Genomic DNA, 27,268 nt, shown 5'->3' on the forward strand with positions numbered 1-27,268 from the left:
CTTTGAGAATCCGAGAACATCTCCAAGGAGGGTGAAATTCATCTTGAAGCACCTTGATCCTCACAAGAGGATCACCTTGGATGCTAACTTAATGGGCTTCGAGAACTGCCCACATATCTGCAACTTTTATTGTTGTCACCCCAATTTGGCCCATTTTTGCCACAAAGATTTGGCCCTTAAGATTTCTCATGATGCAACCAAGGACACACCTTCTATCCTCAACCATCAAAGCATCAAAGTTATCTTTAACTTATCTACTGGTGAGGGGATCCAATGAATCCATCTTAATTTTTTTTGTGTCCAACGGCCTTGCATCCAAGGTTTGACAAGTTGATTCATTGAATTCTTTTAAACTAGCCCAAGCTTTTGCTATTATCTTTTGGGGAGGGTAGGGTTTATTTTTGAAGATTTTTTCGTTTATGTTTTTCCACAAGTACCAGAAAAGGTAACTTATTTTCTCCCAAAACACTGGAATTTTTTATTCAATTTGCTCTTCCATCATTTTTTTTCCACCAACTCCGTTAGGTTCCAGTTTGGCTCCTTCATCTAAGCTTTAAGATTTGTGTCCACTAGGGTCCAAGCTTGTTGGGCTAGCTGACAATTTACAAATAAAAATGGTCTCTATCCTCAGGTTCTCCACAAAACATGTAGTCCGGAATAAGGTGGATCCCTCTACTAAGTAAATTCTTCTTTCTTGGAATTTTATCAAGAAGAAACCAAAGGAAATTTTCATTTTTATTTTTTCCTTGCTTTTTTGATTAATTTGACTGTGTCTTAAACCACTGAAGCTTGGTCTGCAAGGATCTATAGGCTGCTTTTAGGGTGAGGTTTCCAATTGATGAGTCTCCCCATAGCCTTTTATCTTCCTTTTCTTCTCTAGTTTCACCAACAGGGCCAAAAGCAATTCAACTCTCTTGTCAGATTTACCCATAGGGGAAAAGCAACTCAACTCCTTTGTCATTTTCACTTACAATTTTAGCAGTTATTAAGATACGTGCCACATGAAATTTTAACCGAACCACTTGCTTATATTCCATATTGAAGGTTTTTGGTCTTGTTACCAATTCTGCATGGCTGGTTCACGGGAACAACTCGCGTTGCTCTAATGATGGACATACGTTTGGTTGGACCATTTGGCCCGAAGCACTAGCTTAGATGGTAGAACCACTATTTTTAAACCATCATTTGGTTGGACCGTTTGACCCAGGAACCCTCCAGACAACCAGTTCCATTCCACCCCCTAGCCTGTTTTTTGGCCAATAACCCGCTGACCCGGGCAATTGAATTGTCAACCCATTTAACAGTTTATGGGTGTTTTATTTTTATTTTAATTATTTTTTATTAAGTTGGAATGGGCCATCTGTTCAACCCGGATGGTTGAACTGTTGACCCGGAAATCAGTGGCCAGAACGGTTTCAGTTCTGGGTCGGTTTTTAAAACCTTGGGTAGTGACGTAGTGAGCTTTTTTGATCCCGGTTTTTAAATTGAGGGTTTTATTCGCCTATACTGCGTAATTTTGCCTTCTATTTATTTATTTTTCTTCTTGTAATCTGCAGTTGTCTTATTTTGAAAAGAGGAAAAAAGAAAAAGAAAAAGCAAAATCATGTCAACTGGCGAACGGTAAGCTTTCCAATTTCACATTCCATCTAGGTTTGACAATTGCTTAGGATGGGGTCACCAATGGCACATTTTTGCTTGATTTTTGAAAATTTATTTAAATCCAACAAGTTGCTTTAGATCTATCTACCACTGTACTTGCTCCTAGTGGTTGTATCGTTTTTCCTTGGTTTTGACAAATGTTTCCTAGATCAAAACTTCCAGTATCTTCATCCTGGTTGAGCCACTTCCAGTGGGGCTATTAGGCTATAGTTAGAATGTGTAAGGTAGTTTCAAAGGTTATATGCAAACCCATGACTTTTGCTTCTTTGATTTTTGGATCACTTTCTTCTTTGATCTTTATTGCCACAACTGGTGGGGTTGTATAGTCCCATTTTTTTCCCTGATGGAAAGCAAAAGTGTTTGTTGTTCTAGGCATTTGTCTTGGGCTTTGAATGGGATGTGATTCTTTGTGCGGTCCCATGATCCCATTTGACAAATTGTAGTGGGGCAATGAGGGAATCCACATTCCCCAAAAGGAAAGTGGGAAGCACATTCTATGCTTGGATCTTAGTTTCAGGCTTAACATGACAGAATGCTTGTTTCATCCTGCTGTTATTTGTTGTGTAGTCTTTACTCTTTGGCTTAATAAAAGCTTTAAAACAAACCATGACTATGAACCCAAACACTTCTTCTATGGTTGTTATTTTTCTTCTCTTATCCAATGTCATATCTACCGTCATCATTGCCGTATATGAGATCGACTTACAATGTCAAAATCTATCATCATCATCATCAACATTATTACCAGTTAATGGGGTCGTTGCATGAATCCTATTTCGCCATTCTGTTCTATTCTCTGCCATATGCGTGGTTAAATGTCACCATCTATCTAATTACCAATTAATGTTATAATGTTTACCGAGGGACCCAAATCCATTTCATTAATTTATGAGAAATAATTGCTATTGCTTGCTTAATTTTATGTTAGGTTTAAAGTATTGATTACACCTGATATAGGATGTATCGTATTTTATCTTTGGACGCTGTTATACGTGTTTACAGCTGTTTTTATGAACTGCTTTTTGTTAAATAATATATAATTATATTTAAAATTGAAATTTGAAAAAAAAAAACTAAAAAAATAAAAGGCGTATTGGTTAAAAGTATTGATACTTTAAACCATGTATTGATACTTTGAACCATCATTTTATGTGGTCTCCATCATGGCCCTGAAAAGCTGGGCTGTTTCAAAGCTTTCTGTTCATGACACGTTATTTCACTTAGTTCTTCATTTGTCCTTCTCGATCAAAAAATATTGATTACAATTACATCTTTACCCCACACCCACGCTATCGTGTCATTCACATAAAGCTTTAAAACAGACTTCCCAAACATACCCCGCCTCAGTGTGGGCCTGGCCCAGAGTTTTTTATTTTTTTTCCCTGAGGCCCAGGAACTTTTGTGCTGGTCCCTTCAGGCTTCAAGTTGTACAACCACAAAGTTGAATAGCTAATACACACGTAGTCATGCTTCATGCAACCCAATCATAGCCAATGCTTACCCTAAGAGAAGTAGGATTACACTATCAAATGGGCAAATCATGCTCCACGTGTTGATTATTAAACTGGACCCACGAGGCATTCCTCATTTCTCAGCCTTTGGATTGGAATATTGTATTGGTTGGGCTTGGTCTTGGTCCTGGTCCCACCACTTTATGTATTATTCAATACTAATTGGAGACCTCCCATTCAAAATTATTACTTTCCTTCCTTGGAAAAGTAAAAAAAAAAATTACATTTATAATTTCTGTCGTATCGTTCAGATTTCAGAAGGCAATTTGCAATTTCCATATCACCAGAGCCTGAGGTCTGATCTCTTTAAAAGGACTCAACGCGTGTGCTTGCCTACTTCTCACTGTGTTGTGCACCTATCTATTTGATTCCTACCGTCCTACACCGAAGAAACATGTGATTCAACTACTTCTCCCTGGTCCCTCCCACGGCCACCTCTATAACTATAAGAGATCTCCACCATTCAATCCTTGGCGTTGGCCCACCACGCTCCAGATTATCATGTAACAGTTGTATTTAGGTTAAGTGGGTCGGTTGATACTAGATAATTTGTTGGGTTAAGGCTGCAAAGAACAAATTTGAGGGGGATGGATTTGTTCTACCCATTTAAAAATTTTAACGGCCCAGATTCATTATGGTAAAAAATTCTGTTAATTAAGAGTGGAAGTGGCCCGTTATCAAATGGCCCCCTCATTATTTGGTTAACCGGTAACCGGTAAATCACCGTCAACCGACCTTCGTTTCCTTAAGAACTACGTCTGAGGATTGACTAACCGCTGATCTCAATACAGTAAAAAACTGCTGGCCTAAATGGTTTCAGTTGTGCAGGTTATCGGTGGCCCCACCTTCGGTATGAAAACAACACAACCAGGCTCCGGTGGCCGCGCACATTTGTTTGGTACCACGTGCCACGTATTAACAATTCCGTCTATACATGCGGTCGGTGGTTTACGGACGTCGTCATCGCACATCAGGTCGCAGACTTGCAATGGCCACGTATCGAATAATAGCGTATACAAATTAACGGATCGCCGTCAAAGTTAACGTCCGCTTAGCCTCGGAAAGAGAGAGACCAATTGAGAATTTCTCTCCTTCGGTCCGGACAAGCTGCGGATCTTTCGAGATTGTCCCGAACCAAGAGCCTCGGTCATTGGTTCGGATTCATGCGATCGGACGGCCTAGATTGGGTCTCTTATTTTGTTTTGATATTTTAGGCCTAACCACCCAGATAAGGCTTATACAACACTACTGCTGGTGCTGGAGTCTGGAGCTCAGTTCGTTGTTTGGGGTTTTGGCGCCGTCGTTGTTTTTCGCCGATTGTTTACTTCACCGGACGTTAGGGTTTCCGATCGAACTACCCTTTGAGAGCAATGGAAGATCACGCCGAGGATTCGGCTCCTGCGTCTGAGTCCATGATGGAAAAGATAACGGAGAAGCTTCATCTTGGCCACGATTCGTCGTCGTCGTCTGATTCAGACAACGAGGAATCGTCGCCGTCGGCCGTCACGGCGGCGGTTTACCGGCTCTTTGGGAGGCAGAAGCCTGTGCACAAGGTCTTTGGTGGAGGAAAACGTACGGTACCATTTGTGGAAATTGGTTCACTTATTCGATTACTTCCTTTTAGAGCGTAGAATAGTGATTGCTGGTTAAGATTTCTCGATGGGGATAACCCTATCTCTTTTATTTCTTTGCTGCTTTGGTTTTTCTGGCTTCGGAATTAGAGTTTATGGTTCTAGATTTTTAGGGTTTGATGATCCACGGCTTATGTTTCTCGATTTTTATTCTATTGGGGTCATATTTCTTTTAATACTTGCTTATTCAGATGGATCTTATATTTCGATCAATCGAGCTGCTTAGATTTAGAAGCTAGGAGATCTCGAAGCTTGTAAAAAGCATTTCTATTTTACCGAATTGCGTCGATGCGATTGATGCTTAAAAAGGTTCATATTTTTGGCCTTCTTTTGGATTTTCATGTTCTTTTCAAAGTAGAAAAGATAATTTTGCGACTCTTTCTTTCCCCCTTCACTTCAATTTGGTAGCTTTGGAACTGTTGTGCACCATAATTTCCGCCCTACAGAATCTGGATTTTTGTTAGACTACTTGAACTACTATTTGTTATACTTTTTTTTTTTACAATAAAAAGTTGGACGGGGGCATGAAACCACTCAAATAATTTTCATGCAGCTGCCGATGTTTTCTTGTGGAGGAACAAGAAGATTTCTGCCGGTGTGCTTGGTGGAGCAACTGCGACGTGGGTTCTCTTCGAGTTGCTGGAGTACCATCTGCTGACTTTAGTATGCCATTGCCTGATAGTCTCCTTGGCTGTGCTGTTCCTTTATTCCAACGCCATCGCATTTATGCACAAGTGAGATTTTGCGCCCATGATTCCCGTTCGTTTGATCTAATCGGTTGTTATTTGTATTTGGAATCTCAACTCTGCTTTTCATGCAGGACGCCACCACGCATTCCAGAAGTTTATATTCCTGAGGATCCAGTTCTGCAGTTTGCTTCCGCTTTGAGAATCGAGATCAACCGAGCTTTTGCAGTCCTCCGAGATATTGCATCAGGAAGAGATCTGAAGAAGTTTCTCGCGGTATGCCCATCTCTTTCCAATGGTTGCCATAAAAGCTGCTGATTTTTTATCGTTTGGAAGTCTACCTCTTGTTAATGGATGAATGCTTTCGTATATGGAACCTCATATACTACAAGATTGCATCTGCAGGCATGATTTATTCAAACTTGTTTTTATATGACTGATAACTCATTAGGGATCATTGGTTGTGATTAATCAGGTCATCGCTGGTCTTTGGGTTCTATCAATTGTGGGGAGTTGGTGCAACTTCTTGACTTTGTTTTACATAGGTATTACAATGAGCTTTTTTATTTCTCTATATTTGCTTGTTTGCATTCTTCTTAACATTGACTAATATATACTTGTCAAACAAAAAAACAGCTTTTGTTTTGCTCCACACTGTACCTGTACTCTATGAGAAATACGAGGATCAGGTTGATTCCTTCGCGGAGAAGGCAATGGCAGAGATCAAGAAGCAATATGTAATATTTGATGCCAAGGTTCTAAGTAAAATCCCAAAGGGACCATTGAAAGACAAGAAGCATGCATAGGGAGGAAGCTGAGATGTTCTAGTCATTTGTAGGTTCAGACATTTGGGTAGCTTTGGTTTTTTTTCATGGTGATGATGTGACTCTTATATCCATTATTGGTTTGAACCCTATGTTTTTGTTTATGTTTTCTAATGCTTTTTGGGTTCCCAAGTTGGATGAGAATGGTGTTTCAAGGATTGGTTCAATCTTTAGATCTTGATCCGCTTGCATTAACTACATGTATGGGAGCATTTGCATGGTTGTCCTTGTCATGAGCCAATCTGGTGATGATATTGATATATTGCCTTGTAAATGGTTTTCCTACTTTGTTTCTTTATCTGTTTAAAACATTAATTCCTATTTGTATTACTTGCAACAAGAGGGTTATTACCTGACTCTGTGACATAGGGTATATGTGTATTTTGCTTCGGCCAGTAGTGGTTGTGAATTGTAAGGAGGCTTCTTATGTGGGCCAGTTGTGCTTTAGCCTTTAGGTCATGGAATATTTCATTGTTATGGTTTGAGTTTGTGAAGGGATATAGAATTCATATAGTATGTATAATGCAATATCTGCATGGTGTTGGCTTCTGCTGCTAAAAAAGTAAATATACTTGGGTATTAGGGGGATTGCATCGTCTCTTTGAAAGGGATAAATCATTTCGAGAATATCTCTTTGCCCACAATATTTCACTCGAGAAGTACTTATTGGCAGCTAAATGAGCACCGTGTCTATTTTTTCTGGCTGGATTTGTTCAGAAACCGTTTAGCCTGCTATGAAAATGGTCTCAAGTTTCAATTTTTCGGGACTTGGTAAACTGTTGGTGTGAAGGGTTGTGGTAAACGTAGCGGACGTGGCATACTAATATGGCAAAGATACTAGTAGGATACACTAGAACAGAACACTGCGGTAATTTGTCTTGGTCCCTAGTGTTTTGTTATTCACCCAAACACTATGACAAGGCTGGCTATGACCTGGTTTCACATGAGGTTTTCTGAAACTTTTGATTGATTCGTTTTCTCTTTCAAGGCTTGAGTTTCTTTTTTCATTTTTTTTTTGTTGATGGTTAGCTGGATTACATGTTTGTCGATGTAGTGTTCAGAACGAATTTTAACTCTTGCAGTGTTGTTGTAGCCTTTGGTTACATTTGTTCAATCAAAATCATCCATGTCTGCGAAAGTATTAAATCTTTACAATTTGACATGAATCGGTTGCATCATGCCAGCGTTGTTTAACACCAAAACTGAAATCCCAACGGGCTCTGTACTAGATGTATGGTATGCTCTCATTTTCCCACCCTTGCTTCTGACGGCTGACCAACCAGTAGTTTTGGAAAAGTTGTTCCTGTTCAAACGTTCAACGTACATACATTGCACACCATGTCGAATTTTGCAACCAATGCGAAAAAATATCGCTATTCATACCGGAATACCCCCAAACTCAGAAATATACATCCCATATTCCCAATCATCTGCAGCATTTGAAGTTACTGTTACTTGAAACATTTTAAAATTCCCAAAACAACTCTTCTTGTTGTACAGGGGTTCAAGATATATATGGACATTTTGATCTTTTTATTAGAGGAAAATCTATGATACCAAGTATTGGAAGAGTTTTGACCAATCAAAATCACTCCCATGAATAACCCTGACCCTGAGTGGTCATCTTTTTTATGATACCGGTTGAGTGGGGTTGTCTTTCCCGTATGATAGACAAATCCTTTTATTTAAGGGCTAACGGCATTGGACCAGGGTACTCAAGTGTTGCATTTAAAATTCAGGTACCTATCTTCTATTACTAAATAGTACCCCGAAGTATAATATACTTACCTGTAATTTACCTAATTTATACAATTTATTTGACATTAAAATTTCAAGTAACTGGCATAGGTCCCAAACGGTGCATCATCTGTTTCATGTAATCAAAGAGACTAACCAAAACGAGCACTCGTTTTCTAAGGTTCCATTATCACATATTATCTCTCTAGCTGGTTATTAAGACCATGGTTTTTGAACCACTGTTGATCTGGATGGTTCGACCATTCGGCCAAAGAATCATCCAGGCAATTGGTTCTATTTTACTCCAAATCCAATTCCTCCAAAGACCATTGATCAGGGTGGTTGAACCATCAATTTGTTCAACAGTTTTTGGTCATTTTTTAATTTTAATTATTTTTTTATTTTATTTTGTCAGAACAGGCCATCCATTCTAACCAGATGGATTAAGACGGTGCTTCTGTTGTTTACAAAAATAAAAATAAAAAAATTAATGGGAAAATGTGTGAGCAAATGTTCTACAAATGCATATCGAGCTCTCAAATCGAGGAAGGTGCCTTCGTTTAATATTAGGATAAAATGGAAGTTTGCAATGCCAATGGAGTTTAAACCTTGAAGCAAAGGACATTTTTCAAACATACCCACCTCAGATATTTCTTCAGGTGCCATTACCAATTACCAATTTTTAAGAAAATGCCGCCTACTGCAAATTTCGAACATTTTTGAACATAAATGCCAAACTTGTTTTTCTCAGACTAACAAATGTTACAGAGATCACACAATACACATTACGCATTCACAAAATAAACCACTCGGCAAATTTCCTTCATATATGAAATACCTACTTTTTGAGTTTTCTCACGTAATAAATAGAGGCCAATTCTACATTGGTTGTATCCCACACTGGGTGGGCTTCAAGGGCTTTTTAAATTACAAGGGGCATATGATACAAACACCATAAAAAATTCAAGACACTACCCTAACAAAGAAAGCTCTAGACCTAATACTTTGCCTTCAGACTCCACAATATCATGTGTTTGATGAATAATGAAATCTTCCAGAGCACAATTGGAGGCAGTAGTTCACTGGTACATGATGCACACATACCTAATATTTTCTGGGAAAAACCACATGGTGGTGGTTCCAGCTAACCATGCACGGCAATAGCTACATTTTCTGGTGAGCTTTCTTCCTGTAAAAAACTGTGAAGAGCTTTTTATCATTACTCACCAATGTCAGCATCATCCAAAATCACTGAGCTTCGTATACCTTCTCTAAACTTGTATTCTTTTTCAAAGAGAAGGGTGCCGGTGAGTTCAGAGGATGGGATGCCTCCTTCAACCACCCCCTAAAGGAAGTATGACAACTGCTGCTTCTTCCTTGAACCTCCTTCCCCATACAATTCATTCCACTGCTTCAGTTCGCCCATAATAGACCCCTCAGCCGCAAAACTAGCCGCAACCTGCATTTCACAGTTAAATTATATACAGAAGTCGGAAATGAAATTTCCTAGGTATTTCACTAAGATGGACGCCTATTAAATGATCCTGATTGGTTGTTGCCACTTTTGGTACCGTTTGATTGGTTATAAGTTTTTTCGGCATCATAGCCAAACCTTTTTGACAATTAATAAATACTACGATGATATCATTATTAAGATACACCTAGATTCATCATGAAAGATAGTCACAAAATACAACATGATGCCACAGAACCACCCTTTACTTGGTCCTTTAGCTTTCCAAAAATAAAATCTGCAGATATTCCAATCTTCACAACAATGACGTCACATAGACTTACCTGATTCTTTGCCTGCCTCATGTCTTCCATGTTTAGTGGCCTGAGGGTAATAACTCTCTCCTCTTTACCCTCTTCTTTTGTATCTGAGGCCTCTTCTGAGTTCTGTCCTTCAGCTTTGTGCTTTCTCTCCTACACATACCAAAGTATAGGACGACTATCAAAAGGTAACTCTGATGCATTCATCTTGCAATGAGTTGGTCAAAAAGAGAAGAAAAAGGTAAAGAAAGGTGCGCATGTTCATTATACGGTCCAGACCACCAAACTGAACCAAACCAAACCGCAATTCACAGTTTGGTTTGGTCTAGACTTAGAATGGTTTGGTTTGGTTTCCTGACGGTCCAAACCATCAAACTGAACCAAACCAAACCGTAATTCACAGTTTGGTTTGGTCTAGACTTAGAATGGTTTGGTTTGGTTTCCTGAATTTCAGGAAACCAAACCAAACTATAAACCAAATAATATTAACATATATAACATATAATATATATAATATATAATAAAATAAAATACCAATTACAATGATTTAATGATTTTATGGTGACTAAAAGACCGTTATTTATGCAGGCATATATGTTGTTTGTGCTTTCTACTTGGCTTAAGCCTAATAGAATGGCCCAAACCATAATAAAATGATTTGGTTTGGCCTCAGATCTCTAAACCACACCAAACCAAATCGTGAACACCCCCTAAAGAAAAGGAAATTTCAGAACGAAAATCTTCAAAAGTGTATACTTACCAAATCCTTGAGTTTTTCCTGCTGGATTAACTCTCTAACTGGCCGATAAGCTGCTGTTGTACACAAGTTCTGTATTCAACAGTTACAACTTGCAGTTAGTCAAATCAGATAATAAATCAAGTTGTGAAATGATAAATATAGAGATACAAACCTTCAGGTCACTCCCACTGTATCCTTCTGTCATGTTTGCAAGCTCCTTAAAGTCCAGTCCTTCTTCAACCTTTTCTTTGGCCAAAAGTGTCCTCAAGATCATTTCCCGGTTCTCCGCAGAAGGTAAACCAACCATAATTCTGTCCATCATAGCGAGAATTTATAAGAAGCACTACTATAGCTCAATGACAATATTTGGGCATCATATCTACGAAGTTTTTGTTTCTTTAATAAACTGCCCATTCAAATGACTTAAAACTTGATCTTAGTAACAAGTTGTCATAATTATCAGATCACAATTTAAGGTTCTTATATGTAAACTACTGAAAGAGGTGGCTTAAGACCAATAAGTTGGCAAATAACATAACATCTGAAAGCCATTTCTTGATATATCTTGGCTTGCTCAGTTTACATTTTCCCTGATACTGCTCCCACAGTCCCACCATATTGATTTTCAGTTCGTTAAATGGCAGGATAATAGTGAAAAACTTTCCAGCCAAAACACAGTCGTCTAAGAAATCAAGATGGATGAATAGTTAATTGGAAATTGTTATAAACTGTCAAACTTTAATTCCCAAAGTAAGCAGTATACCTGCGTTCAAACCGCCTAATAATTGCTTCATCGAGATCAAATGGCCTGTTTGTTGCAGCAAGAACAAGGATACGTTCACCAGGTTTCGTCAAAAGTCCATCCCAATGCGTCATAAACTCATTCTTAATCTTACGCATGGCTTCATGCTCCCCAACCCTGGTTCGCTGCCCAAGCATGCTATCAACCTCGTCCACAAAAATAATTGTTGGGGAAACCTTCGCAGCGAGAGTGAAAAGAGCCCTGACATTCTTCTCATCTTCCCCAAACCATTTTGATGTGATTGTTGACATGGAGACATTAATAAAGCTAGCATCAGCCTCTTTGGCTATTGCCTTTGCCAGCATTGTCTTTCCAGTACCTGGAGGTCCGAAGAGCAATATTCCTCTGCAAGGCTTCAAAAGACCTCCTTTAAATAGGTCCGGTCTTCGAAGAGGAAGCATGACCAGCTCCTGAAGAGATTCCTTAACCTCATCTAGTGCACCAATATCAGAAAATGTCACCCCAATATCACTTGCTGGGATTACCTCTGGCCTTATACGCTTCTCAAATTCATTGTCTGGAGGAACTTCCTGTCCAGATAGCCCTTATTAACACAGCAGAATTTAAACTTAATACTAAGCATGTGCTAAAGAACCATCCAAACTTGGGATTTCCTTCTCTTTTTTCTATATATTGTGCAAGTCTCCTAGCTTTTAACCAGGTACAAAAAAAATGAAAACCTAACATTTTGCATGATTCTTTTGTTTTAAAATTAAAAGCATTCACTTGCCTATAAAAAAGGTAAAAGCATATACAAAGAACATGCACATCAGCAAAAAATACCAAAGTGCCATAAAACATCAACTAAAATCATGCAAGTTGAAGGAGCACAAACTGTTATCATTTTTCTGTATAATGTTGAGGAGATCGGACTTACAGATGCTTTTGCTGGAGCAGATGAATTCTCACCATCCTTCTTCACTACAGGAGCAGACTTATCAGCCTCACTTTTGTTTTCTGCTGCCAGAGTCTCAGCTTTTGATTCAGGCTTCAGACCACTAATTTCATCCCCTTCAGGGTCCTAAGACCAATGAAAGAAAAGAAACCATTATCTGATTTGATTGATCAGTACTCTCAGAGTGTTGAAGTAAATGGAGATGACTGAAACCAACCTTATCAGGTTCAGCATTTGCTTCCAGCTTTAAAGTATCTTTACCATTGCTTTCGCCATCCTGGAATATACTCAATCCATGGGACAAACTGTTCCAGAGTCAAAAAAGTAAGAAATAAAGCTTGAACAAGGCAAATTGGAAAACCATCATTAAGTTTGACATCTGACCTCTTGGATGAGATAACAAGCTTTCCATTTCTGTATTCAGGATCTTTGTTGTTCATCAAATGATAAGAAATTGCCGATACAATAATCTCTTCTATGTAATTACTTAGAACCATAGTATCTGCAAGGCATATTGAACCCAGATCATCACATTCGAGATCATTTGCTGCAAGAACCTCAGTAATGTGGTTCCTGTTATCCTGATATTGGATCATCTTCATGTCCTCTTCCAGTTGGGTTTTCCAGCTAACAAGGTGGCTCTCATCTTCAGGTGGCTTAATTACAATGTTGTAAGGAAACAGAAGAGTGAGCCTCTCATCTACTTCTCCATAGTCATTACCCGGATCCAAAATCCGTGAACCAAGGATCAGCACTGGTCCTGATAATTGCTTAAACATTTTCTGGAACAAAGTGTATATCCCTTGAGATCGGAAAAGAAGTTTCTCAACATCCCTCAGGTAGAGGACAGTGGCACTGGTTTTTGACACAGAAACCAGAACCTGTAAAGAGAAATAAAATTTGATCGATGCCCTCAACATCTTTGGGAAAAAAATCCTTGAACTACATAAATAGATAATGTCAAAATGGCTAAGGCATTTTCACTAACTAGACCACACTAGATATCATAGGAAGTTCAAATTCACTGCAATTATAGCCAGATCACAGAGCATTACCTTGTAAAGTGACCGTAAAAGAAGTTTATCATCAAAAGCCCAACTGCTGGTGCGCTTCAGAGAAGCTAAAGAACACAAGGACCATTAGAAATTTAGAAGTGGCAAGAGAAAACATGTCATTCAGTAATTAACAAAGTTCATATTCCAATTCATTGTTCAAAGCTATAATTTACCCTCTTGAAGTTTATAACTGGTATTGTTCAGGGATGGGGAATTGTGGGTGTAGGATCCTACACCAATCAAACCAGGAGAGAGGTGATGAGCAGAAATGGCCAGCTTATTACTCTTTGATTAATGCAGAGTGATGTTAATGATTATTTGTCCATTCATCATAGATTGCTCTTGCAAAAGTCATTAATATCAAATGATTAACCTTCCTCACAGAGAAAAATAGGATACATAGATAGAGTTGACCAGTATAGGTGGACCAAGGTGAATTGTTACTCATGTCACAATGTAAATGTCACATATAGGGCACATTTAGGACAACCACCAAAAGGCTAAAAAATCATTAACCTATAAGAAAATCAACTAAATTGGATGGTCTAATGGTTCAGTTCATAGTAATCATTTTGTAACCATACACAACATGAGTAGTGCTTCAAGAATACAATTCAGAAACTCCAGAGGTAGGTGGTTATTCATTTGATTGCTTAAGCAAAGCCTCCTAAAAAGAGGCCACCAAAAATCAAATCCTACACTCCAAGTAAGATGGTTTCTTCCAAGTGCTTCAAGAATACAATTCAGAAACTCCAGAGGTAGGTGGTTATTCATTTGATTGCTTAAGCAAAGCCTCCTAAAAAGAGGCCACCAAAAATCAAATCCTATACTCCAAGTAAGATGGTTTCTTCCAACCTGTGCAATCATGAGATGTGGAACTAACTTGAATATTTATCTTAACATGATCAATAAATCCATGATCTCAAAAATAAATAAATAAATCCATGATCTCAAAAATATAAAGAAAGAAAGAAATCCATGATCTCATTGCTAACCTACCAAGGCCATTCTTGCATAAAGAGAAATAATCAAGATGAAAAATCCAGTGATACCACATAGAAATGTCATAATTAATGCTATTAGGCAGAAGCCCTAAATGCCCCATAAGTTTCCAATCACTCTTATGACAAATAGAGCTTACTGTTTAACAGTCTTCTAACAAATTGAAGTTTTGAACACAAACCTGAATTTACAGAAGTGCATTGTGAGGCAAGGCGACTTATGTCAGCTGCAACAGAAGCATTTCCATGATGCTTTGAAGTATTATTAGAACCTTCTGTTCCCCTAAAGGAATAAGACAAGTGAAAAAAAAAAGAATAAGAAATGCAGTCAATCTCTCTGTGTGTGATATAAATATAATTTAAACGTCTTTTTTGTGATCAATCAACAATCTATGGTTTGTCATACCTTGACCTGATATCCAAAGCGCTACTTTGCCTCCATAACTTACCTGTGGCAACACTCATTAGATCCATACTAAAATAAAATCCAGTATGAGTAGAAAATGAAGAGAACTACTGAATCCAAACTTGACTATCAAAAAAGCAGACCTATTTATAAATGTAAAAAATTAATTAGCCTTTGATTTTAAGGGAACTCTCCCTCTTTTGATACAATTCCCCATATATATATATATATATATATATATATATATATATATATACATGCAGAAAGATAGAGATATTAATCTTTTATCACTACATATAGAGATTTTATTTACGTAGTTAAGCACCCAATCAACCAGTATCATAAAAGGGGTAACCAATCAGGAGGTATTCATCAAAATTCATGGGGGTTTTGAATTGATTGGTCAAAGTCCTTCTGACAGCATAGATTTTCCCTTAATTTAATCCTGGTCAGCAATACCTTTGGAATCAAAAGGTTCCATTTTATAGAGAATAAGCTTTTTGCCACTTTATGGGGTATATGGAGAAACATGTATGCAAGACCATTTCACTACATCAGATCTTTGATTATGTATTGAGTTTTGGTTCAGAATGATTAGGAAATGAATAGCGTTGATTTTAGTCCAAGTCCTCAATCTGATCAATCCATCATAAATTTCACATTGCTTTGCAATCTGGGGACTCATGAATCCAAAGAGCCTAGATGAAATAGGGGTCAATGGCATTAATAAATGCAATTAAAAACAGCCTAGTTCAGTATGCAATTTCCGATTACAAAACTGAGCTTTATCTCCTTGTGTAGAGTCACAGTTTGGAGCTTCCTTCTGTGTGAATATTTATAATATTTACTTATAGATAGCAATTTAAAGAGGCAAGCAGGATCCTCACATGAAGAGGTAGGCATGTTTATACATAAGGAATCATTGGGACAGAATGAAAGAAGAGTTATTGAGTTCTAGACTTTGCTAAAGTGCATACCTATTGTAGACTGCATATACATCATTGATGTTCATACCTAAGACTAATTCCATTATTTTTTTTTCTTTTTTATTTTTTCCTTTTAAGTCTTCTTACCAACTTTATGGTTATTTGTTTATCTTTCCAGTTAAATGTAGTAACTGATCCACTAAAACACACTTTTACCACCAGATTATCTTATGAAATATTCACACTTCTATTTTAAGATTCAATTAGTTTTGGTTTTGCAAGATACAAATGAAGCCAAATGTTAGTTATGGAGATTTTACTAGGAGTATCAAAGTCATGGTAGTTTGGATTCAAACGGTTACCAAAACATTTGGGGCTTAGTCAGGGGTAAATAAATCAGTGATGGCTTCTAGCTAGCAGTTCAAATTAAATTCAAGAATTTAACATCCAAAATTATTAATTGATCTATCTAGCAGAGAAATTAAAAAATATATCGGCTAAGTTTATTTCCTAAGTGGAAACGATATTTAGTAAAATTTATATGAGAAGGCAACAGAAACCGCTTTTCCCTGGTTAAACAAATTGTCTTACAGAATCTAGAGGAAAATCTAAATTACAAGAGAAGTACTATGAACAATTCACTGCCCATTAGGTAAACTCTTCAATATGAAATTAAAACCTCAAAATGATTTTAAAAAACCAAATTATGTATGTGTAAAAGAATAAGTGATCAATAATACTTGGATAACCATATATACCTAGTGAACCAGTCAAGGTTCAAAATTTCGATACAATATGCCCCATATCGGGTGTATTGTATCATATCTTTTGGGTCCCAATACGCCTGTTTACAGGTGTTTTGGGACCCCCCCCCCCTCTTTTTTAATGAAAAATACATGTATTTAACTCCCCAAAAATCAAAATTTGAAAAAAAACTAAAAAAAAAAAAACATGTTTCCACGTGTATCGAAGTACCGATACGCCTCTGCCGATACACAGAGGCATATCAATACTTTGAACCATGGAACCAGTATTAGACATGATACATACCTGACACAATACCAAATACTGAGTGGACACTTGTAGATATATTCAACAGCATTCACACTTAATTTAAATAAAATGATATGTTTTAATAAACCAAACTGTAAAAGAAAAAAAAAATCTGTGCTAGAAATTTAATTAAATTTGACAAGAGTTGAGTCTTGAGAAATGACAATTAGCTTCAAAAAAACAGGTAAAAAGACATGACATGAATATTATATGGGATAGCTGTACACCATATCCATATCCATGATTTTAGGAAATGAAAGTCGTACCCCCATTTCCCAATTTGTGTCTATATCAGTATCTATATATGGATATCATAGGGAATGATAGCTTAAAAAATGAAGAATAAGGAACATAATCTTTTAGCTTTTCTCAAAGCTAGACTTCAAGGCATTTTCCCTTGAACCTTGCCTCAAAACTAGCCTCAACAGACAAGCCTTAACCACAAGTCTCATTTACTATCCAAACAACTTAATTTAGCAAAAGTTTACTTAAAAAATGTGCCCTCCAAATACTGGTGTAAGGCATAACTTGAATTTTTCCCTTTGCTTCTAGTCAAGTGCTGTTGTTGTTGAATGGACTGATTTTATAGAACAAATCATGACATGCGAACTTGAAAACATATGGATTTTCATGTATAAGATGATTACAATCAGAAAGTGATCAAATGGCTAAAGAGAGCTACACAACTTCACAATCAAGAATTTAAAATTTTTAGATCTGAAAAAATGATTAGCGAAAGTTCTTCCTTTCTTACCTTTTGTATCCTCCCTCTGTGGAAGGATTGAAAATGAACCAAATAAACTGGACATTCGCTCTAGTGCCGTCTCAGAGATGGACCTCTTAAGGGACTACAAAAAAAGGTGTTACAAGTACATAAGGAAATGTTTCATTTGGAATAGGGTGGTAAATTAATCTCACCAAATAAGAAACATCACACATGACAAGTTATAGTTGTGGGGCAGGAAATGAATGGAAGTAATTTAAAACATCTAGTAAATTCTCATTTGGTTATGAAAGAATTAAGGAGTCATTGTTTGGTGTAATGGTAAAATCCTGATCTGACAAGCATGAGAATGCAGGTTTAAATCTGAGAACGAAGTCTTACAGATTGTTTATTTCCAGTGCCGTATTTGCTCTGTATCTGTAGCAGAGTGACGTGAGAAATATTAGGTTTCTTATTGGTAGGACAAGAATAAGCATCAAAATTGAAAACTAACACTCAAAGCCAATACAGCTAACAACCAGACGACCCTACTAGTTCACAAGAGAAAAAAAGAAAAACAATAAGAACAGACAAAATTGCCAACCACCCTTACACACCTTCAATGAAAAGTCAGTAACATCTAACAAAAGCAACTTTGCTTCAAAGTAATGTGCTAACGCCTTTGCAAGCATTTGTTGGTACATCTCTTCAAAAAAAATGGAAATTTGCAATCAGTTATGGAGGCGGATTATGCATAAACCTAAATATTTTCTAGAAAAAAAAAAACAGATGGATATTTGCAAGAGAGCAAGAGAACCTACCAGCAGGTCCAGATAGCAAAATAGTCCGACTCGCAGGAGAAAGGTTCCGGGTGTACTTACAAAAGTCAGCTTCTTTCAAATGCATATAGGCAGCACTAGTCAATAACACCCGTGTCTGCTCACTGCCATTCAGATCAACAAGCGAAGTATATGAGAATATAGATATACTATAACAAGGAAACAAAAAGTAAAATGACATATTTGGGATGCATTAAGTCAAACTTTGAAAGATATAGACAGTATTGCTGAGCTACTGCAGAATTATGGCTCTGATCCCCCATTCCCCTACTCTACCAAGTATCTGGAAAAATTAGAAGAAGAACCAATAACTTAAGAGATCAACATACTCAACCTAGAAGAAGATGACATTGAACTAAACCATAATAGCAAGACATGACTCTAATCTAAACACATACTGGTAAAATAGAAATCATTGAGTTCATAATCTATACATGGTTTGCCAGCCGGATATAAACTTGGTCTCAGCAAACTGATGGTTCTTGTTAACCTGGGATATGAAATTATAACCATTAAGGTTCAATCAGCTGAGTTGACCAGTCTATGAAACTGCATGGCAGACCAATCTATTTTTCCAATCCATATGTCCAATAATTTATCAAGTATAAATGACTTTCTCAAGTCCACAAAATCCGTTAGAGATAAATTTAAGAACAGTAACAGCGAAACTATTTCAGAACAAAAAATTTCAAGGACAATGTCAAATTTTCTAGATTGTAAAAGATTGTTTTCGCAAAACCTTATGATACTGATTTAAACTACAACTTATAGTTATGGAGGAAAATACTATCTTGATAGGCTAATGTATATTTTCCCCAAGAATTCTGCATATAATAAGGTCAACTAGTATTTACAAGTTTAAACTAATGTGAAGAGAACTTTCAATGTTTCTCTTGTTTCTTAAAAAGGATTGGATATCCTAACTATCCCTGAAGAAAATAAGGAAGAAAAGTAAATATTAGTTCAGACAAGTGCTATTTATTTCATAATATATAGGATCTCCAACTCCAACAATTCCAACTATTTCTGCTAAACTACGTAGCAGTTTACGACTGGAGATGGGTGAACATATTCACCAGCAACTACCTACATAAACATGAGATAAGAATGAGCCTAGTGCCTTTACTCATTCTAACACATGGCCCCAACATTATGACTCTCAGCCTCAACAGTCAATAAGATTTAATAGGAAATCACGAATTGACAAATCTTTTACAAATTTTAAGAGGATTTTAATAAATTGATAAACATAACTTGGTTAAATTCCGAATTCCACATAATATTTTTTTCCAATTCTCTAATCACATTAAATGAGACATACTAAATCGGGATCGTGAAAGCTTTTTTTTCTTTTGGGTGGGGGTGTAAATGAGACATATAAACCCCGAAGGCCCCGAACAGAGAACCCATCATTACTAGAGCACCATCACGAAGTCTCTCCACGCCAGAATCACTCTCGTAATGGTAGAAAATAATGAAAAAAACGGATATGCACTGTAACTCCACGGAAAACTACACTACCTTCCCCGAGGCAACGTGATGATGCAGATCAAGATTGTTTACCGTCGTTGATGAAAATAACAGAACAGGGGAACACAGGATAAGCCTGTATGTTTTCTTACCTGAGGTAATAAGGGAACTCATCGAAGGTGACGTTGCTTTCTTTCCCATCGACAACCTGTCTCATCAGCTCCTGCTCGATCTTCTCTCCAGTAATAGCATTTGAAGAACTGAGATTCGTCCATTTACTTATTGTCTGTCCAGAGGCTAAACCAAGCCCGACACCGACACCAACACCGACGCTCAAGGCCGACATGAGAATGTGTTTCTGCTCCATTGCCTTCGAACTCCCCAAACCCTATCTCTTTGTCCGAACTTCACCTCCCGTATTCCTATGTTTATTAATACAAAGAGCCAGCCCGTTCTCTAAACTGAAAGCGATCTCTCCTTTGAGTCCTGCACTCAAATCAAGAAACAGAGATTTTGGAAGTTAAACGAAGCACGGAAAATCCTTCTTGGACTGAAAATCCACTCAAAATCCTGATAGACAAAGAGATGTACGACAAAAGCCGTCCAAAGTGCAAGTAAATATCCGAAGTCGTAACTAGATACCCGATAAATAAACTAAAAGAAACGTTCTAAATAGACAATATTTGCCAATAAAGGAGAGAATCCGGCATCTCTATGATTTTTTTTTTTTGGTAGAAATATCTCTATGAATATTGAAACGATAAACTAAAATCCCAGAGGCTTCAGAAGATTATCTCTCGACGAACTGAAGAACAAACCAAATGCGGTTCAAATTCGTCGGAATATCTGATACTTTTCGTTCATGAAACAATCCGAACGAAAAGTCTAGCGTCATAAGAAAGAAAACAGGATTAATATCTTCCTAACTGTCGAAAACGACCAGTAAGAGTAGGGCGGTAAACCGATTTTCAAACGCGGAGGAAAACGAACCAGAAAGATCAGTTCCCTTGAAGTTCCGACAAGAGAACCTAAAAATGCTATTGGTGTGACGTGCGTCGATCGTTTCTCTACCTGTCTCTCTCTCTTCCCTGCCTCGTTTTCCTCAGAGATCGCTCCCCCAACCTATATATAGCCACCGAGACCAGAGGATCTCGAGAGTCGAACCCTAAAAAGAAAGGCAGAAAGAGAGTCGTCGCTAGTCGCCAGTAGCCAGAGCCTTTTTGCTTTTTGACTTTCCGTCCTCCGGAAATGTGAATTCCCGGTAAAAGCAGAGTCGTTACTTATATCGCCGGAGAGTGACACTGGAGTTGGAGTTCGAGTCGGAGTCGATTCCCGCTTTTTCAGGCTTGTCCCTCGGTTTTTGAGCTTTATAGGAGATGGGTTGGCATGTAAAGTGCCATGAATCCTACGTGTCACATTATTGGCGGTGGAATTTGACGATCACTGACACTCCAGTTGGCAATTTAAATGGTACCGAAGAATACGGTACCTCAGAAACCCACGTGAATTGGATGTTGGTGGTGGCTGACTGTTATTTATTATGTACCATGCCTTTTCGGTACCATACTCGCAATCATTTCTCTTTTCATTTTTAATTAAACTACTACAAGTAATTAAGACTGGAGTCCACAGAATAACAGGTTACAGCGGTCGCAGGACGCGCCGAAATGTGGAGCCAATAATAGAACCGAAATTTGCTCCTCACACAGTCCACCTCACAAAAACCACATATCTCCATCCCACCGTCTAGTAGGAATATCTCTCCATCAGTCCCATCAACTCACATGGACAAAAAATTTCAAAATTATGCCTTTACTTGCACGATTCATTCGAAATTTTTTATGGGATTGATTTGGTTTAGCGTTTAGTCCAATGCTTTCAATCCGCCGTTGACCCGGCCGTTTTAATTATCATCCGGCCAGGATTCGGTTCAGTAAAGATCCGTAGATGATGAAAACCATTAACTTTGTCAAGAACCGTTAGATTCGGCCGGTTCAACTGTTGTTCTGTTTAATCCAGTGACCACTGGGTCGTAAGTTGTACATTATAAAATTTTGGAAGGCATAACTTTGTATTTTAATGTTTGATTGGGGTGGTTTTTTATTTTGGGTAATTTTTTGAGATCTATGTATCTTTTATTCTGTTATTTTTACAAAAAAAACCTTTTTAGTCTTAAATTGCATTTTTTAATATTTTTATAAAAAAAAATTAAAACTAAATTAAAAAACATATATAATACATATAACATATCTGAAACATATTTATATATTATTTATTGCTAAAATATATATTTATACACACACACACATATATATATATATACATACTTAATATATAGGTGATGTGGCATGGTCTAAACCATTCGACCCTACTTGTCGAACCGATGACCCACGACCTGGAGGCAAAAACGGTTTGGCCTCCATGTCAGTTTTTAAAACATTCGTTTGATTGTTGTTTTTATTCAAAAATAAATAAAAATAGGATGTGGCCAAATCACTAAGTTTTACTTTTAATAATGTTTTTTCATTCCATTTAAATTTAATAATGTAAGAGCATGTGTTATATATATGTTCGACCATCATACCAGGGGAAAACTTACAGCCAACAAGGTGAAGGTTCTTTAAGTCCAGCACTTGAAGCAACTCAATGCTTCTAAGCTCGAATGGAATCATTTCGTCAATGGTATTTGATATGGCCAAAACCAACCACCAGTTAGAAACCACCAAGTGGCAGCATGTTGGGGGCAAAGTTGTCAATTGATGAGCTGACCTAGTCTTGACCCTGTCCTGATGAGGTACCAACTAACCTAGTCCTAACGAGCTGCAAGTTGACCTTGTCTTGACGAGCTGATGTAATACCAACTCATAGCATGCACAAGTAACACGTGGCCAAGTTGATTAGAACATCAATACCAGCACATTCCATGTAAGTCCATTGCCTATCACGTGCACACAATGTGTCAATTGAGGGTGCGGCTAGTGGGCTGAGCTCCAACCATGTGTGAGAGACAATGAAGCCCCTCTCCTATAAATATGTGAGTCCACCATTCATTTGGACACAACTAAACATGGTAGTATGCTACTATGAACAAGGCACGCCAAACACCTCAGCACCTGGAGCTCACCAACTCTCCCTACAAGCTCCCCAGCTCATCGTATGGAGCTTACTAACTCCCCTTTCAAGCTTTCCAACTCACCCATATGAGCTCTCCAACTTATCCATATGAGCTCTCCATCTTTCTTTACGAGATCACTAGCTCTCTACACGAGTTCTCACCTCATCTCACTAAGTTTTCCAGCTCACCTTATTTTCTCTTGTTGTTACTGACTTAACCATCTTAATCTATGCTCCTAGAATTGCCCAGGGCCTCTAACATTTCTTATGGTTCTAGGTCTCTCTTAGCAGTCGAGGTGCCGAGACAAGGTGTTGAGCCAATGTGACACTTCAAGACGAGGTGACACCCTACTCCAACAATTTTCCACCCTTACCCTTGTGGTCAATTTTGATCCTCATCAATATTACTACCCAACCTGAGGACAGAAAGCCTCTTCAGTTCTCCAATTTTCATGGGAATGCTCCCATTCAACCTGTTAAATCCTACACCTAAAATCCTTAAGGTTTTGGAGTTGGCAATGCTAGAAGGTATTTGCCCAATTAATTCATTTCTCGAAACATAAAAAAAATCTACTCGATCACTGCATATTCTAATCTTTGGGATCTTTTCCTGAAATTGGTTAAAAGATGCATTGAGATAACTAATATTCTTCAACCCAAGGACATCTAAAGGGATTGGCCCAACGAATGAATTGCTACCTCCAAAATTTCCAAAATTTGACAAGATATAATCTTCTCAGCCACAGACAGGAAATTGCTTCTTACAGATAGATAAGCCATGCTAGGAGGGACACAAATTTGGGCAAGAAAACTTTCACTAAGATTGTTGAAAGAAAAACCAAAAACCAACAAGGCTCATACAGTTTGCTATAGACAAGGGCTTAAACAAAGCCCAAGGAATTTCACCAGTAAAATCATTCCTCAACAAATCCAACAAGCAAAGATTTTGAAAATCACCAATATACTTAGAGATTTCAAATCCAACAACCAGTAAACCGATTCCCATATAGCAATATTATCCTTAGAGATTTCAAGTTGGATAAACTTGGCGACAATACTCCTGCAATACTAGTGTTCCACAACACAATTTTCTCCACTTTCATAGCCAGTCGTTCGAGAATCAGACCTTTGATTTTGAGTTCTCGCATGTGTTTGACCGTGGAAGTTCATAGGGGCTCCTCTCCTCTATATTCTATAAATATTGTTTCAGAATACCTAGGTGCACAAATGCAAGAATGTAATTAATGAGACAAGCAATTAAAAAGTGTTAAACAATTAGAAAAGGGTAATTTGAGCATTTAGAAAACTTTAAATAATTAGATGAGAATCTTTTTCAAAATTAACTAACGGAACACTAACGAAGTGGGGTTGTGTAACGGGGGGTCTTTGTCGCAAAAAAAAGTACAATGGGGTTTTCGTCATTAACCCCATAGTATAGGGGTCTTTCTAAATTTCCCTTAATTTATGATATGCACTCAAATCAAGTCAACCTCATAGCATTTTAAGCTGACTATTATATATTCCCATGAATATTCAGTGTATAATTTATTTTATTTACTAAGAGATTATTGTTGCTTAGTTCACTTTGTTGAGAAGAGAGGTTGATGATGTCATATGATGGACAGAATTATATGGAATGTGAATGTTAAATGAGTGAAAATTTTAAATTAATAAAGGTCAATAAGGAGCTTGAGTATGGCTCCAAAAGGTAGTAAAATGAGAGAAGATATGCTAATATGGTTTGATCACATGCAAAAGAAAATCATCTACAACATCTATATAGGAAGTGATCTATGACAAGTTGGGGGGATTGAAAAGGGCATTTGATTATACTGCGCTCGACCGCTGACACTATATGGTTGGAATAATGCTTAGATGACGATGAGGTGCACATCAATTACCAATTTCGATGCCCTAATTGCACCGCTAGATGATGATGATGATGACTATGATGAAGGAAATTGTTTCCCTAGTAATATAAAAGCTTTAAACAAGATGTGGGGAAAGGGTTAAAAAAAAAGAAGACATTTGTTTATGCAACTCTAAGTATATTTTCCTGCTATAAAAATAGAGCAACTCTTGCATTTTTTGCACTATTGAAATGTTAGGGCACAATAAAAGACATTTTCTAGGGTGAAGAAAATTGTTCGTTGTTTATCGGCATTTCTACACAAAGAATAAGGAAATGGCATGTTCAACTCCTCATTCTTCTTTACAGCTATGTTTTTAAACGGTCATCGATTTATTGTCAGACTTTGTAATCTATGACCCGGTCACGTTACTGAGTCTATTCCACCCTTGATTCGATTATTGGCAAAAAAGTGTTGATTTAATCAATAATCAATTATGCAGTCAATTGAACCATTAACCCATTAGATCCAATGACATAATGAACAGATCACAAGTTAAACATTAATTTTTATTCTATCTTTTTATAGTCATTTTTATCATTGATAATAATTTGTATAATTCAATATAATTAATATATAATATTAAAATATGCCCAACTTTTTTCCTTTTATAGTTTTTTTTATAATTTCTTTTATTTTTGTATATTTTATCTATTATTTAATTATTAAAAGATATTATTGTATAATGTGTTGATCTATTTGACCCATGTGGTCGAACAATTAACCCACAACGTGAAGACAAAAAATGATGAGTCGTATCTTTAAAACACTGATTTACGGTGTAGCTTATTGTAACAATGGTGCTTATTCTTGTTCTACTAGGAAGCCCCAAAGTGGGACTGAGATGAGCAATAGCAGCCAATTCTTTACAACTCAAAGCAAACTTTTTTTGTCTTTTCATTTTGGCCACCTTTGTCGAAAAGAAGTAAAAGAAGAAGAAGAAAAATTAAAGAAGGCAAAACTTTCTATTTGTTTTGTTTTTAATTTTATATTTATTCATTGCCATGTACTTTAAGGAACACAACCTCTTTCATCAACTTGTTTGCTTTCCACGTAGTGGCCATCAGTTTTGAAATTTTTGATATTACTTTTCGTTATCCCCCAGTCCCAAACAAAAGCATTAGAAGACAGATTGTCATTTGAGCCTGGTTGCGCAAGAGTGCAGTGGGCAGAGAGACGGGAATTGCTCGTCATGCCCGCATCTGCTACAGAGCGCGCCTCACACCTATTTTACGGCATGTCCTAGTCTTATACTGGTAACATCTCCCGTACTTGTTTGTAATATTGGGTGGGATGTGGCTTTCTAATATTGGGTGGGATGTGGCTGTGAGGTCCTTATGAGACATTGTGAGGAGTAGATCCCAATTCTCACCACACCATTGTAACATTGCAATGTAATTTGGCACTGGAGCATTTTCACAAGTTTTTTTGTTTTTTCTGATGTGTCATTTATGCCACATCAGCAAATAAATGAAATCGATAAGAAAATCTCATTTTAGTAGTATGTTTATTTTTCAAATGTTTGATTAGCTTCGGGAATTGGGAAAGGAGGGATTTCTTCAACGTCAAATTGGCATTTCTCTTGATGATCTTGAATTGTTAAGGTGACGTGGCACATTGAGATTTGAAAAAAAAAATCGACTTCTTTATGACATGTCATTCTTCATGCAACAACCCCATTCAAACACGTGGCAACATCATTTCTCAATAAAATTTGATGCTGCTCAATATGGTTGCTCCTAGCTAGAGATGACTCGGCTTCCAACAGACGACGAACTAGACGGATCTGCACAGAGAGAATCAAAGAACCCGAGAGTGCTTACCCGGCGAGGTCGCTCCGATGCTTAAGTCAGTATGTGTGAGCTGAAAGTGATCAGAAAGCAAGAGAGTTAGTAAGCAGTAATTGCGCGTACCTCTGCCCCCAAAGGGTTGGGGTCTTTATATACTAGAGTCCTCGCGGGTTTTTTGGAGTGGTTTTGGGGTTCTTGCCGTGATGTGGCCTGTTACCGGATTAATTAGAGGTGATGTCACCAGTCGATAAGGCATACGTTGCCGTCCGAATCGGTCGGAGGAGATAAGGCTAGCTATTACAAAGTGTGATCCCGTAAAACGTGGAATCTGGTGATGAGATTTTCAGGGTTAGCTAGTGAAAGTCGGTCAATATTACTCGAACTGGTGCCCCCTGGATCCGACCTATTACGAATGCCAAGGTGACTGGTAACCGGGGTGACCTTGATGCAATCGTGCCCTGAAAAGGATTCATTCCGAGGTGAACCTGCCCCGAGGTGGTTCGATTATTCGAGCTCGGTCTATCGCAGACTTGGATACATTGAGATGAGTTGTTGTTTTGCCAGTTAAATTGTGTCCACGTGTCCTTCTATTATTAGGTCGGGTCAAATCACCCTACATCAAAAATCATATGAAAAGTAAACTATTCAAAATTTCAAAGATATCATAATAAGTGGAAAACTCTCCTTCTCAATCAATTCCTAAAATACAACAAAAAATACTACAGTATTTATCCACAACCACTT

General features: G+C 37.5%; 2 protein-coding genes across 5 annotated transcripts; one reads left to right on the plus strand and one right to left on the minus strand.

The window, feature by feature from the left end:
• Positions 1-4,418: 4,418 nt before the first annotated feature.
• Positions 4,419-6,596, plus strand: LOC148845763 (reticulon-like protein B2). The gene is made up of 5 exons (XM_088953592.1): positions 4,419-4,742; positions 5,355-5,535; positions 5,622-5,763; positions 5,963-6,032; positions 6,124-6,596. Exons 1-5 carry the CDS (start codon positions 4,541-4,543, stop codon positions 6,291-6,293), a joined length of 765 nt encoding a protein of 254 aa, XP_088809718.1. The 5' UTR covers positions 4,419-4,540; the 3' UTR covers positions 6,294-6,596.
• Positions 6,597-8,840: 2,244 nt separating this feature from the next.
• Positions 8,841-21,054, minus strand: LOC148845764 (uncharacterized). 4 transcript variants are annotated; one of them, XM_088953595.1, is made up of 18 exons: positions 20,782-21,054; positions 19,863-20,196; positions 18,445-18,523; positions 18,223-18,344; positions 18,019-18,107; positions 17,804-17,839; positions 17,453-17,546; positions 14,720-14,762; positions 14,496-14,596; positions 13,313-13,377; positions 12,642-13,138; positions 12,475-12,562; positions 12,240-12,383; positions 11,324-11,892; positions 10,733-10,871; positions 10,582-10,650; positions 9,846-9,974; positions 8,841-9,507 (listed from the first exon to the last, which is right to left on the minus strand). In XM_088953595.1, exons 3-18 carry the CDS (start codon positions 18,501-18,503, stop codon positions 9,394-9,396), a joined length of 2,358 nt encoding a protein of 785 aa, XP_088809721.1. In that variant the 5' UTR covers positions 18,504-18,523; positions 19,863-20,196; positions 20,782-21,054; the 3' UTR covers positions 8,841-9,393. The 4 variants fall into 4 exon arrangements, with proteins under 4 accessions (XP_088809721.1, XP_088809722.1, XP_088809719.1 ...); XM_088953596.1 differs by having other exon boundaries at positions 20,701-20,800; XM_088953593.1 differs by lacking the exon at positions 18,445-18,523 and having other exon boundaries at positions 20,782-21,053.
• Positions 21,055-27,268: the final 6,214 nt, after the last annotated feature.

The sequence above is a fragment of the Nelumbo lutea genome, chromosome 7, assembly GCF_056320005.1.
Source record: "Nelumbo lutea isolate HS-2025 chromosome 7, American lotus-T2T, whole genome shotgun sequence".
NCBI lineage: Eukaryota > Viridiplantae > Streptophyta > Magnoliopsida > Proteales > Nelumbonaceae > Nelumbo > Nelumbo lutea.

Bases quoted from the DNA above. Each gene is read 5' to 3' on its own strand.
- LOC148845763 (XM_088953592.1), top strand. From the start codon at position 4,541: ATGGAAGATCACGCCGAGGATTCGGCTCCTGCGTCTGAGTCCATGATG. The intron at 5,536-5,621 runs GTGAGATTTTGC...CTTTTCATGCAG, and splicing joins GCCATCGCATTTATGCACAA to GACGCCACCACGCATTCCAG. The intron at 6,033-6,123 runs GTATTACAATGA...ACAAAAAAACAG, and splicing joins CTTGACTTTGTTTTACATAG to CTTTTGTTTTGCTCCACACT.
- LOC148845764 (XM_088953593.1), bottom strand. From the start codon at position 20,077: ATGGAGCAGAAACACATTCTCATGTCGGCCTTGAGCGTCGGTGTTGGT. The intron at 11,893-12,239 runs GTAAGTCCGATC...CTATCTGGACAG, and splicing joins CTGCTCCAGCAAAAGCATCT to GAAGTTCCTCCAGACAATGA. The intron at 9,975-10,581 runs GTAAGTATACAC...TGGTATGTGTAG, and splicing joins AGGAAAAACTCAAGGATTTG to GAGAGAAAGCACAAAGCTGA.